Genomic DNA, 14,499 nt, shown 5'->3' on the forward strand with positions numbered 1-14,499 from the left:
CGTTCTCAGAGTTTCCGTGCGTCTCTCTCCTTGCCGAGCCGATGTAGAGGCAGCCAGCCACTGCGCGGCGGGAAACCCAAATCGCGGCTTCCAATGGCGCAGGGTCCAGCCTCAGCAGCGAGACTTTTCTGTTCCTGTTTTAGCACCAGGACTGCATTCCAAGTTGGTTTCTCTCAGCCGAGTTCGTTCCTGAGTCAGCAGAGCATAACTCCACCTGCTTATGTCTCTTTAGTCTGCACCATATCTGGCTTCTGAGCCTAGTTTTTCAGAGAGCCTCCGGTAGTTGCTGTTATCTGTCCGCCATGTTCCCCCGGAAGTCCTAAAATATTTTTCTTAAACTCATGATCTGTAATCGTTTTGAACTAAAATTAATGTTATCATTTACATTGATATCTGTGACACAAGTCTCATCTAAACTTGATAAATTTTGTTTTGTTTTTTAATTCCTGGGAAATGTTGGTATATTTTTGCAAAATAGTTATGATAAGGATTTTATGGTGTTTCCTTGGCGTGGCATGCACACAGGCCTGGTTTCCATCCCAGCCTCCCTCACAAAAAGGTTTTATGATGTTGAATAGTATCAGAATCCCAAGTTAACATGTGTGATAAAGGACAGTGTACTCTTTAATTATGGAGCGTTCTAAATTGGAAGTGACTGAATGTAGTACCTTTGAGGGAACTCCGCCAACTCACTATCCAAAGGGCTGCAACTTTCCGATTCACAGATTATAGACAGCAGGTAGTTTGTTTAATGGCTGTCCTTTTTGTCCTGTCTTTGTGTGTATTATGTGAACTGGACATCGATACCTGTGAACAAAACATAGCATCCTACTGAGTGTGATGTCTAGGATCTCTGACTTTCGGAGAAATGTATGGATTTGTAGAACAAGTAGATTGCAGTACCTTGCTTAAGAGGTAAAATAAAGGGAGGTGGCCTTGTGATAGAAGAGCTCTGGTAGCATTGGACTTTGAAAAATGTGAAGAACTAAACAAGGAAATAATGAGATAGCCAACAAGATGTAGTTTGACATGATCTGATAGCTTCTCAAGACTCTATTCTTCTGATTTTGTTCACTGTTCATAATTTGGAGATGCTGACTGGCTGATAATGTTGGACTCATCAGCAAATTGTAGTGTTTGGGGCCGTCATAGCAGTTGTGGTGCAGCACAGGTGGGTAGGATTTCTGCCTGTTGTCCTGAAAATAGTGGAAAGAATGCCTTGGGATTTCTTCTGGCTCTTGCTAATGCACAGTCCAGTCTGAGGTCTTTTAGCAGGATGGGGCTGAGCTAGGGATTCACAGTTTAGAACTTGACTAGCTGGCTTCCATTTGCAGTGGTGAGGTGGGTAGAGGTAGTGGAGGAAGATAGCAAACAAGTATCCTGTGTGGTACTAGGTAGGAAAAAGGTCCTGGATACTAGAAATATAGTAATTATAATCTGCAAAGGACTGTCATCATAAAGGAGACTGTAAGTCACGAATAAGAAAAAGAAAAGTATGATTCAGGTGTATCTGACCTGCAGCCCATGCATTCAACATGCTTGTACAGTAATCACAAGTATTTGTAAAGGACATTTTGTAATTGATACACATTAATCTAGTATATATTGTTTCTCAAGACAATTCGTCTTCCTTCACTTGATGTAGCTCAGGCAAACTAAGTGTGTATGTATAATCCATGGCTCACAGGTTGGTCATGCGTGGCTATAGTCTATTGCTTTAGAGTATAACAAATGATAGTCTGTACTTGAAAATCTTGTCCAGATTTCCTTTGCTTCTTAAATTTTTAGGATTAAATTAAAGTATCATATGCCTGGTTTCAATTCAAAGGGGAATTTATGGGGAGAAATTTAAAATGTTTGGCCCTTGACTTAGTTCATTTTCTGTTGCTATAATGAAATATGTGGGGCTACATAATTTGTAAAGAAAGAGGTTGGTGCAGTTCAGTTTGGGAGATTATCACTGACTTCTGCTTGGCTCTGGTGAGGGCCTTCTGGGCTATACAACGTGGGGGTGGCATTATGGAGGAACGAATGTGCTCGAGGAAGATCACATGCTAATCAGGGAGCCAGAGGAATTTAGAAGCCCGCTGCACTCACTGAAGCCAGTCTACTCTTGGGGGATGTAGCCAGGATCCCACGAGAACTACATTCATATCAAGGAAAGCACCACCTTCCCATTCTAACCACTTCCCACAGACCCCACCTCTTAAAGTTCCACTTTTGCTGTATTCCTGCAGTGGAGGCCAAGACTCTTAATAAGTAATCACCCTGCCTATGGACTGTAGCAGCCCTTACTGCCTGAGGCCATAGAGAAGGCATTTTCTTTTGGTATTACAAAGTCTGCTTTCGAATTCTATAATGACTGATCTTGCTTTCAAATTTCACTTGTAAGAAATGTTTTGGAAAGTAAAATATTTTTGAGGATATGATGAGAAGATTATACTCTAATTTTTCAGAATTGTTTGGTTTGAAAAATATTGAATGTGATGCCATTTTTCTCTCTCCGAAAACATGCTTACTCAAGGGTACAGCCAGTTAGAAAACTCCTTTTGTCTTGGGGTTTTGTTTTAGAACACTCTAATTGCAATAAATGGTTGGCCCACAGTATGCTCTGGCAACTCCATTCTACAGTCTCTTGTTAAGATTACTTTTCAGTACTCTGTGTTGTCTTTGCTCTTAAATGACTCAGTATTAGTCAGAGAATCAGAGAGCAAGGAATCTTGGGAAAGATTGTGACCCGCTCCCTATTTTGGATGGTGGTTTTTATTTTAGGTCATGTAATGTAGGCAGACATTAACAGAAATTCTAAAGGAATGTAAGTTCCAAGTATGATATCTTTACGAGAAAATGATTATGAATTCAATAAAACATGAATTTAATAATGTTAAGCAGATCTTTTTTTATACCTTGCTCCCCCTTTTGTACCCTGTCCTGAATATGGAAAATTAAAATTAAATAATAAAACGGACAACTTGCTGAACACTTTCTGTGTAGTTGACACATTGATCATTGTCTCCAATTTATTCCAAACCTCTGTGAATTTGGTGATGTTACCTTCATTTTGAGTAGGAAAATGGTAATGTGGAAAAGTTGAACAACTTAATCAGGGTGGGACTGGTGGTAGGTGATCAGAGTCAGAATTTGAATGAAGGGCTCCCTGCAGGTGAGTATTTTCAGCCTCAAGATCTTACTGGCTTTGTCCTTCCTCTGTGGGTGGATGGGTAGATACTATGCAGATAAAAAAGCAATCTGGTTTTTTTTACTGCCTTTGTCCCTTTTCTACCTCAGTATCTACCACATCTGTACCACATTCTGTAAATATCTATTCAGTGAACAAATGAGTATAGTTCACAATGGAAAATAGAACTGTTATATTTGTAAATATAAAAAGCACATCCTAAACTAACACTCACCAGCTTTATTTGTGGCATACATAGTCTTAGATAAAAATAAACACTTCCTTCCCTCTTAGTTCTGAAGGTGATCAATAGTTTGAGTGCTTGCTTGCTTCCGACTTCCTAACCAGCCCCTGTTACTGCTCTTGTCCCTCTTCCCTTCCATACTGCCAGCAAAGTGACCTTTCTCTTACTTCTTTTTCACTGTCTCATCCACTCCAGAAGCAACTATTATTTCACGATTTCTCTGCCTTTGTTCAGAATGCTCTTCAATCTTGTTGGCTCCACTGTTTTGTTTTTTTTCCTTTTTAAAGCATTCTGATCTTGCTAAGGTGTCTTTCCTCATGGGGTCTCTAACTTCCCCCAACCAGCCAGGCTCCTGCTTCTATAAACGGGACTGAAGGACGTGTTAGTGGGTACAACTCTTGCACCGTTTCTCTGAGCAGGCTGTATTGTAAACTCCACGAGGGCAGACGGATGTTTCATCTGTCTGTGTCCACAGCCCTTCATGCTTCAAGGCTGAAAGTAACTATTAAAATAAAAAGGAAACAAAATAATGGATGCATAGCTTGCCTAGTGCCACTGTAAGTCTTAGAAAATATTCCATTTCACAGATGGGAATGCCCTGTCAGTTACACTCACCTGCTTTTGGAGATGAAGGTAATGCCCTGTGGTCACACATCTAAGTAATTAATAGTGAAGCTGAAAACAAGGACTCCTGATTTCCCAGCGTCCTTTTTTTCATTGTCTTTTTGACAAAAAACTTCTTTTGCTTATTATAAGATAATGTCTTTCATGTACAGAATGTAACAGATACATATAAACAAGGAGAAAGAGAAAATAAAATCTCTGCATTTCTGTCAACGACATGGAGACTGTCCTGCGCTGTTGGTGTGTGTGGAGACCTGTGTATGTATGTATGTGTTACACAACTGGGTGATGGCACCAGCTCAAGTTTACTGAAGGCAGGCGCTGTGCATAGTGCTTCACATTTGTGAATTCAACACTCACAGTGACCCTGTGCAGTGTCTACTGTTACCTACTTTCAGGTTGGGAAAATGGAGATGTTAAGTATCTCAGTAGGAAGTGATAAAACCTACTTTTAAACCCAAGCAGCCTCGCTTCAGAATCTACATTAATTTTTTTAATCAGGTTTTATTAGGACATTTTAGATATGCATAATGATCATAGAGAATTATAGAGAATTTGTACCTGTTCATGATATAACTTGCTTCTTTTCTCCCTTCCACTATCTTCTCTCCTCCCATTTACAAAAATTTTGTTTCCTTGTTTTCCTTTTCTTTCTTTTTTTTACTTTTTCCTTCTTTTCTTTCCCTCTCCCCCTTCTTTGTGCCCCTCCCCAGTGGAATATTTTCTTCCTATTTCACAATGCTTATTATGCATTTTGGTCCTTATTTGAACTTTTGGTTTCTCATGCCAGAGAAACAATGCAGTATTTTCATGTTTCTAGTGTATTTCACTTAAGAGCATGGTCTTTTTTTTTTTTTTCTTCTTTTTATTTTTGAGACAGCAGGTCTTGAGCTCACTTCCTCACTTCATAGCCCATAAAAGTACCTTTTTATACCCAGCTATTTCACTTAGCATAATGCTTCTGAGATTTACCAATGTTATTGCCTGTAATAGTATCTGGATTGGGGCTGGGGATTTAGCTCAGCGGCATAAACGCCTGCCTTGCAAGCAGGCAGTCGTGAGTTCGATCCCCGGTACTGATAAAAATGAAAAAGACAAAAAAAAAAAAAATAGTATCTGGATTGTTTTTTAATTGCTGAAGTGGTATTTTCATGTATTGATGTACAGATACAGCCCTGTATAAAAAATTTCTTTCACAAGTCAGAGGACATTTTGTTGATTTCTAGTTTTGAGCAGTTAGAAATATAGCTGATTTGAATATACAGGTATAGCTCTTATGTGGATTTATGTTTTTATTTTTTTTTATTGGTACCAGGGATTGAACTCACGACCGCCTGCTTGCAAGGCAGGTGCTTATGCTGCTGAGCTAAATCCCCAGCCCTTTATGTTTTTGTTTTTATTGGATACATACTCAGGAATCACTGACTTGTATAGTAAATTGAGATTTATAAAATGTTTTCAAATGGGTTTCCAAAGGAGCATTAATCTTTTTTGTTGTTGTTGTTGTTTTGTCTTTTTCGTTTTTACCGGTACCGGGGATCGAACTCACGACTGTCTGCTTACAAGCCAGGCACTTATGCCGCTGAGCTAAATCACCAGTCCCCAATCTTTTTTTTTTTTTTTGCACCCTTTTCACCCCATAATGTCCCAAGAGTTCTAGTTGTTCTCATCCTTGGCACCAATTATTTAGAGGTAATATTTGTATTCTAACACTAGCCAGATAGTTGTCTCTACATGTTCTTGTTAAAGAGGATGTTGCTTTAATTAAGGGTTTTTGTATATAAGTTTTTTTTCTTTTGTATTTTTTAGTCTCCATTTTATAATCAATTTATGGGGGTTGGGGAGACTAACTCCACTGTCAGACCCTTGTGACTGGCCCTGTGAGTTGGGGCTGTGAAAGATAGTGGTGACACATTTGATTGTTAAACTTCATTTTCCAATGGAACAAACTGCTCAGCATAGCGGTTTCCACTTCCATGCCTGTATGCTGCACACCTTGCTCAGGTTTTGGGTTCTGAGGAGCCTTACTGGGAGAAGAATATAGAGGGGCATATTTGGCTTCAGCTGTTCTGCCCACCCTATTGTCTGACCTTTCCCCTTCAGTAGATGTGACATGGTGGCTGCTGGGTATATTTTTCATTTGCGTCTATTGGTGTTGCTGTCCTAATTGCTGGCCCAGTGGTTTTACTAAGGCATAAAATCAAATGGCGAGGGAAGTTAAGGTTCACATGATAAGGGTATGAATCTCAAATTGTTCTTGGGCTGCCACAGTTGTCCCAGTATACTGTGTCTGACACTGGCCAGCATCTTACAAGCCTTTATTTTCTTTTGAAATAAAAATGTCAAATGTATGATGAACTGTGTTTTCTTCTAGAGACCTCACCAACAAAATGGTTGCAAATTGTTAGGTGTTCATTCATTTCATTCATTGAGCATATTTGCCATTTAACTGTTATGTTTATGGTTCCCACCTCAGTGCTTTGATACGGTTTTTTTCAAAGTCATTTCTTCCTGAGTTCCCTTTCTTACCCTCAATTTTTGGTATGTTTTGTCTATAAACATTTGAAGTAAAAATGTCAAGTAAAATAAAGTACTGTGTTTCAGCTCCTTCTCAACTTCAGTGCAGGCTTCACACAGTAAGTGGGGAGGCAGAGGGAAGAAGAGGGAACCTGGTCATGTGATACTTACTGCTTGTCTGGCAGAAGCTTGTGGTTCTGAGCAGAGAAACCAACTGTTTACTATTTTGGGTGAATGAGGTTGGTTGGTTGCTATGAGCATTTTCTCTGAGGAAACCCTCTACTCTTCCAGCCCTACACACTGAAATCATCCTGGTCCTGCTTTCTGGCATTTGATTAGAGGAGAGAGGTGTCTGTGTCAAGATCCAGTGCTGACAGGAAGAAATGTTTTGCCAGGAGACTTAGTGATTCTGACCTTCTGCTGTCTCTGCTTTTTAATGCTCTACTCCCTAAGTAAACTCGGGATCTATCTGTTCTTGCAGTCCTTTGCGCTGCAGAAATGAAGTGCTCATTTTAACTAAAAGAGCAATGCTAACCAGTCTTCAGCAAATAATAAATGGCCTCTGTTAGCAGTGAGGGAAGGACTACTGGCTTCTTGCAACACTGGTCTCTGGAGTCTCACATCTCCTGCATGCTTGAGGATAAGACCAAGATTCATCAGCCCTCCTGCAGGATTTTGCCACTTTCATGGATTGTCCTGAAGCCAGGGAAGGACAACTGTTCAGCAGTGTGCCTGGCCCCTTATCACAGTTTGCGGGAAGGTTAGAATATCTATCCCTTTGGGATTTGCATGCTTTTCTTTCTTCCTACACTTGTTTTTATTACCTTCTTGTTTCTCTGTAGCTACTGAAGCTTTGATTTTAGATGGTTTATTCTCAGAGTTTGTATTAAACCTTATTGAAAGCCTAGCATATACCTGGGCCTGGAACTGTAAGGAACATTCGTAACTGGTGGGGCAGTGATTAGGATGTTTCACTTTCCCACTTCTTTCCTTTCCCCATGCAGAGGTCATTTAGCCAAGCCTAGGTTGTGGAAGAAGGGAAGGAAAAACTTCCTTAAGGTGGGAGTTTTCTTTTTATGTGGCTGACATGCTGTGTTTTATCAATAAAACATAGATTGGCCATGGCTACTATAGAAATATACAGGGAACTATTGATGATGATGACCATTTTCTTCTGTCTACTAAATACTGAAAGTGAATAGATACCAAAAGTTCTCACAATGCTATGCCATCAAGAAACACTGGGAAGCGGGTAACTTGTTCTGCATCTTAGTTTTTAGTGGGTAAACAGTTTGCATTGGCCTTGTCAATCCAAATCAATGAAAATTCTTTTAGAAGAGCTCTAGGTTATTTTTTTTAAAAAGTGACTTTAACCAAGAAGAATGGAAGAGAATTACCAATACTTTCTTCTGTTAGCTTGGAAACCCTTATTATGCACTCTCATTGTTTATATACATTCTTAATATTGAACGCATAAATGTTGGTTTCTACGCAGACATTTCTTCTAAGCTTGTGAGAGCATGGTGGGCCATTGCTGACATGGAACAGCATCCTGTGCATGTGAAGTCTGCAATGAATGATCTGCTGCAGGGATGATTACCAGTGCCCGGTGTGCATAGAGAACAGTTTTAACAACTGATTGAGAGACAGCTGGTTTTGCTTAACTGTCTGTAAGTGTTCTGAACTAATGTGAAACAAACACTGTGGCAGCATGAGAGAAAGATTATTGGAGAGGCCCAGAGAACAGCAGGAATAAGGCTCAGGGCTAAAGTCTTTGGCTGCTGCTTTTGACTTTTTACAACCCAAGAAGTTAAAGTGTTTCACTTTCCCAATCTGGTCATAAGGGAAATATCTTTTTTTTGTTGTTTTGAGGTATCTTGCTTTGTAGTTCAGGCTGACCTTGATCTCATTGTATAGTCTAGGCTGACCTCAAACTCATGGCAGTCTTCCTGCCTCAGCTTTCTAAGTGCTGAAATTACAGTCTTACACCACCACACCTGGCTAGTAAATAAATAAAATTTTAAAACCACTGTCATTTTGTAAGCTATACAGGGAAATAGATTGTCTATGAGAGGATAAGTATATAATGGATGTCTTTATCACTTAGGGTCTGAAGTAGGTATTTGAGAGTCACAGATGGTTCTTCTCTGAAATACCCAAAGATATCCAGTGAAAGTTCTGCTTACTAATCTTGTGTTTTATTCTTTTATGTGTGTATATATATATATTTTTTTTTAATTGGTACCGGGGATTGAACTCATGACCGCCTGCTTGCAAGGCAGTTGCTTATGCCGCTGAGCTAAATCGCCAGCCCCTTGTGTTTTATTCTTATAGATACATTCCTAATAGCAATCTTTTTCTTTCAAAGTTTTATTTTTATATTTTCTTTATTAATAGACTTTGGCAAGGTTAAGATCTGCATTTTTTTTTAAGGAGGAGCAAGCAGTCTTAGAAGATGAATGTTTTGTGTTTTATTATATAAGTATTCCTTGTTTTACCACCCAGTTATTTAATGACTGGCCCATCTTTTTTTTATACAATTCTGTACTTTGTTTATAGAATCTCAATGTATTTTTTAACAATTTAAAAAGTTTTTAAATAAGCTTTACACATCAGATTTCCAGTAGTACTTTATATAATTAGCTTATAGAAAGAATCAGTGTATTTTTGTATGATATACCTTGTTTGCTGATTGTATTGCACAGTATAGTACTATAGTGTTACGTTCTGTCATACAGTACAGTACTGCATGTAAGCGTTATGCAAATAAAAGCAAAGTTGTTGTTGCCTTATTCTGAGCATTGTATGTACTATATACGTTTCCTCATTTAGTGACCAATTCCTTTAATGACCTAGTCACAGGAATGGAACTTGGTTGTTAAGCAAAGAATGTCTGTACTTTCTGCTACAGCCCTGTCCAAAATTGTGTCTTTCTAACCTGTATGGTAGCCACTAGCCAGTTGTGGCTATTGAGGCTTGAAATATGGCTAATCAAGAAATGGAATTTTATTTGATTTTAATGTGGTCAGTGGCTACCTTATTGGATAGCACAGTTCTAAACCCTTCACAGTCTGAACTTAGCCAACCTTCCTTCTGTTACTTCTGTTCACCAACTTAATGCTCCAGCTAAATTAGAGAGGGTTGGATACGTTCTTAACCTTATAGTGTTTCCCATCTCAGGCCTTGGTTCTTCTTGCTGCTTACCTCTGCTTTATGAAATGCTCCTAAGTGTTGCCCCCATGGAGCTTACCTAATCTTTTTGTGCTTTACTAATTTATTATCTGCAAACTTTTAAAGTACCCAGAACACTCTGATTACAGTGATTTTACATTTCTTATCTTCATTATATTTATAAATCTTATAAATTTTTATACAAAATTTTATATATGTAAAGTTTTATAGTTTTATATAAAATTTATATTTATAAATCTAATCTCCATTATATTGATAAATTTCTTCAAAGTCTCATATAGTTTTTATATATTCTGTTTATGTGTGTGCAAAATAGATTCACCCTCTTCCGTCCTTCCCTCCCAAGTGTGTCACAAAGTCATCCCACTCCCCTACACTCTAGTACTGGAGTTTAAATCCAAGGTCTTGCACATGCTTGCACATGTACATGTGTGCACATGCGCGTACACACACACACACACACACACACACACACACACTCTGTGGATTGAACCAGGATCTGGCAAAGTCTGAGTTGTATAAGCTGGGCTCAAACTTACGACTCTCGTACCCCATCTCCCAGAGTGCTAGCATTACAGGCCAGCTCTTTTTAAAATTTTTATTTTGAGCCAGAGTCTTAAATGCCCAATTTGTCCTTAAATTTGAGATCCTCCTACCTGAGTGTTTCAAGAAGCAGGAACTCTAGGAATGTGTGCCATCATGTCCACCTCATAGCAAAGTCTTTTCATATGTGAGAGGTGGGTCATGTGTATTGACTATTACAGTAACTGCTGAAATTGCTGATGCCTGCTGCAAACCCTGGCACTAGAGGGCAGTATGATGTCCATAAGCAAATTGTATGTATCCCAAAGTGACAGATTTTGAGTATTGCTGTAATTCAATTCAGTCTCATATAAATAATTCTGGCCTTCAGAAGGAGTTTACATCTGCTAACTTTGAATGATACTAAGAAATAATCTTTTTTGTAATTATTTTGCATTCGATTCATTTGCTTCAGAATATGAAGTTGGACCAGGTTCTTGCTGGATCTGAGAAGCACTGACTGAAGCATTGGGTGTCAGAGATTAATTCCTTGAGGGCAGAGGCTTTTTATGGTGGGCAGTCAGTGACTGAGCCCTGAGAAGATAGGCAAACCCCAAAGTTCTTGGTTTGATCTTGCCAGTAGTGAACTTGACCAGCTTGCTTTAAGCTTGGCAAGCCAGTTTCCCTCATTATACCCTGGATATAATGTCAGCATCCTAATTCAGGAAGTCAAATGAGGTTTTATGTGTGAAAGTAGCTTTGTAAAATGTTACATAAATACAGGATTATTTTTCTACTCAGTTTCTGTCTTGGTACCAAGGTATCCATACAATAAGTGGTTAATTATAAATATTTATGACATAAATTTTTAAAATTTAGGTAAAGATTATGCTCTATTAAAGGTTGATGAAAGATAAAGTGGTACAGTTATACTCACCTAGGCTGAACACACTGAGAAGTGATTATAGTCACAATAATTTGATTAATGTATAGCCTTTGTTATTCAGCCTTAAAATGTGATATGTAAGTGTAAACTAATCTAAGATCTGATGGATTTATTTTTGTATGTTCTCTTTTTCTTAAATACTAACTTCAAATATACAAAATCAGCCAATTGTTATGAAGTATTTGGGTTCATAGGAAGCCAAGTTCAAGTATAGTTATTTAGACAAAACTGGTATAGTCCAGAAATACACATGGACGTTACCTGCTAGATTTGTGGTTACAAAAGAGGTGAGGTATTCTAGAAGAGATGTAATGTGGTGATTACCTTTCCTTGAAACCACTCATCAGCCTGGAGCCTTCTCCACTAAATCACTAAATTGATTGAATAAAATGTTCAACTGAAGTTCATGCAATCTCACAGTTACAAAACTCTTGCCAAAGAGAATTGCAGTCATGATATCTGCAATCGAATCATTTCCTGGTTCAGGTTGGGGAACCATCTGAAACTGTAGTGCTGTAAGATTAGTTATAAAGAAATGCTGTGGTGGGGAAGGCCTTGATGATACAGAACAGAGACCTAGCTAGGGTGAGGGTGAAGAAGGCACCCCAGGCTCCTAGGGACTAATTGGACTTAAAGGCACAGGTCAGGATATGCAGGCCCTCGTCTTTGGGGTGATCTGACTAAAAGCTCCTCTAGGGCATTCAGGTATGTGCTGAACACACAGACAGTGGGCCAGGCAGATGGCACATTCCTGTACCAAGCTTCTAAGACCTGCCAGATTGGCTAACACTGAGGAGAGGTGTGGCTGGGTCCTGGCAAGAATAGCCTTGGTACCTGCATTTCATGTTCTGTTTGGTCCTTTCCACTGACTGGGTGCCATGGGCCTGGGCTGGTCTCTTGAGTCCACTTAGTTGGCATATATTCTCACAGCCCTTGCTCCAGTGCCATAATGCAGCTGGTGTTTATTGTCAGTGCATCTCTGTAACTGACTCGGCTGTCTGTTTCCTCCAGACTGGGGATGACTGGGGTTAGTTAACCTGTAAAGGTTCCATAACTTTTCTCTTCTCCCACTCAGCCTGTCTTCATTTCAGATTCACATTCTTAGGCTTGACTAACCCTTTCATCCAAAAATAGGTGGGAGCTATACCTTAGGCTGCAGTCCTGAGTCTCCATTTGTGTAGTGCACCCCCGTTAGCTTCACAAAGGAAATGTAGGTGCAATACACTCCTTGGTCTTCACTCTCACGTACACTTTCCTGTTGCCCTTTTGATTTTTTTTAATCTGATACTCAGTCTCTCCTGCCCCCACTCACACACATTGGAATCTCCTAAGCTATTTCTGTCGGTTTAATGATCCCCAGCTGTTGCTGTAGTGCTGGCTGTTTTGCCCAGGAGACTCAGAAGCACTAAAGGAAAGGGGTCTGGTTTGAGGTGGATTACACGGTGTGTCAAACAAGTCTGATTCATTTTTCTGAAGCCACTAGGGTAAGGCTTCTTAGAGAGGGATGTTAATACCAGGATAATTGAAAATGCAGAAGGAAAGTTCAAGCTCTCCTATCAGGGACATTTTAAAAATAAGCATTTGGTTAAATATAACTAGCAATAATACAGTGGATACTTCCAGATAGTTAGAAAATGTGAATGCACTCATCATAAAGAAATGATAAAAATTTAAGATGATGAATATGCTAATTATTCAAATACAGTGTGCCAAACAGATAAAAATTTAAAATATACATTCTACTGATATGTGTGACATTCTCTGCATTATTCAAAATTATGCTAAAAATACTGTGATAAATGGGTAATTATTTTCTCCCTTGGCAATCTGCTTATAGCTTTTGTCCTTTCCACCGATGGTGTATGTTGTAGAAAACCAAATATAGAAAAAGATTCTATGATAGGAAAGATACAGAAAGCATTCTTGAAGTGGCCACAAAAGACATTGATTTAAGTTCTCCTTTAACCTAAATGCAGGTTTATTTCATAAAATGTGTAAAACCTACAAAAATGAAATGTTCATTTGCAATTCTGACCACACAAACTTCAGGAATGCAAAATTGAAGTGCTTTTAACAGCATGAATTCCCCTTTACTTTTGAGATGTCTATACTAATCCTATACCTGGGAAATGGGGAAATCCTACTTTTATTCACTGGTCTTACAGCTTTCACTCTCATACACTGTATAAAGTTTAATTTTATGGACTTTATTGTTCTACAGAAAAGGAAATTTTAGCTGCAGCCTTTACCAAACTTTATTTTAAATCTTTTTATTTATTTATTGGTACTTATGACCTTGTGCTTGCCAGGCAGGCACTGTGCCACTGAGCTATCTCTAATTAAATCTCTAATTAAAAAAAAATCAAGTGGCTAAATTCTTTTCATTCATGCTAGGCAAATGCTGTACCAAGTCCTCCAGTAGCTTAAAATTTTATATCACATAGAATTTAAGGATAAGAAATTATTTTTTTATACCCCTAAAGAACTTCGTATGAGGCTGTGAGTTTAGTGGCTTGCCTGGCAAGTGTGAGGTTATGAGTTCGATCCCTAGTCCCCCCCATAAAAGAACTTTGTACATACATTTAAAGAACTTTCAGATTATGTGTGTATATATACGCATATAAACCATATACCAAAATTTCTACTTTCTGGTTGCTATTCGATTCTCTAGTTCTTCCCCTAAAATGAATGTATTATTTTGTGGGTTTGGGTCTTTTTCTTGTGGTACTAGGGAGTGAATCTAGAACCTTTGCACTGGGTGATATCTCCAACCTTTTTTATTTCTTATTTTGAGCCATGGTCTTGCTAATCAGTGATTCTTCTGCTTCAGCCTCTCAGGTAGCTGAGATTACAGACATGTACCACTGCACCCAACCAAAATGCCATTAATTGCTAAAAACACTAAAAGTTAATTTCAGAAATGTCAAGTGAAATAGAAAAAACTTATTAAAAGAACATGAAATACTTTAATTGGAAAAGCTAAATTTCCAAGTTTTTACATAATTTATATGAGCTACAAGCCTGTTTCCATGCCTTGTCATGATTATTCTACTGTACTGTATAGTTTTCAAATCCATATTATAAAGATACAGATAGCAGAAGTACACTAATTTTTTGTATCTTCTAGCTTGCTGTGGGCTACCCTATTCCAAATTTTGAATTTGCTCACCTGTTACTTGCCCTCCACATAGCTGGGTGCAGATGTCAGCACAGTCAGACAACAGGGATTAGCAGTTGAGATTCCAGACTGCCCACATTTTCTGGGCAAACATGTAG

The 14,499-nt window shown here is 38.6% G+C and overlaps 1 protein-coding gene across 6 annotated transcripts in view; it reads left to right on the forward strand.

Moving 5' to 3' along the window:
• Mrtfa (myocardin related transcription factor A) overlaps nt 1-14,499 on the forward strand; it is a 173,801-nt gene that overhangs the window by 118,326 nt on the left and 40,976 nt on the right. The window contains exon 1 of one of the 6 annotated variants that reach the window (XM_063243623.1): nt 6,992-7,323. The exons of the other annotated variants lie outside the window; for them this stretch is intronic. Coding sequence (XP_063099693.1) covers nt 7,119-7,323 — 205 coding nt within the window. The 5' untranslated portion in view covers nt 6,992-7,118. Of the gene's footprint in view, nt 1-6,991; nt 7,324-14,499 lie in introns of those variants that run through there. 6 annotated transcript variants of the gene reach the window in all.

This window comes from Cavia porcellus, unplaced genomic scaffold, assembly GCF_034190915.1.
Source record: "Cavia porcellus strain 051 isolate PalLab524CR breed Dunkin Hartley unplaced genomic scaffold, mCavPor4.1 scaffold_40, whole genome shotgun sequence".
Classification (NCBI taxonomy): domain Eukaryota; kingdom Metazoa; phylum Chordata; class Mammalia; order Rodentia; family Caviidae; genus Cavia; species Cavia porcellus.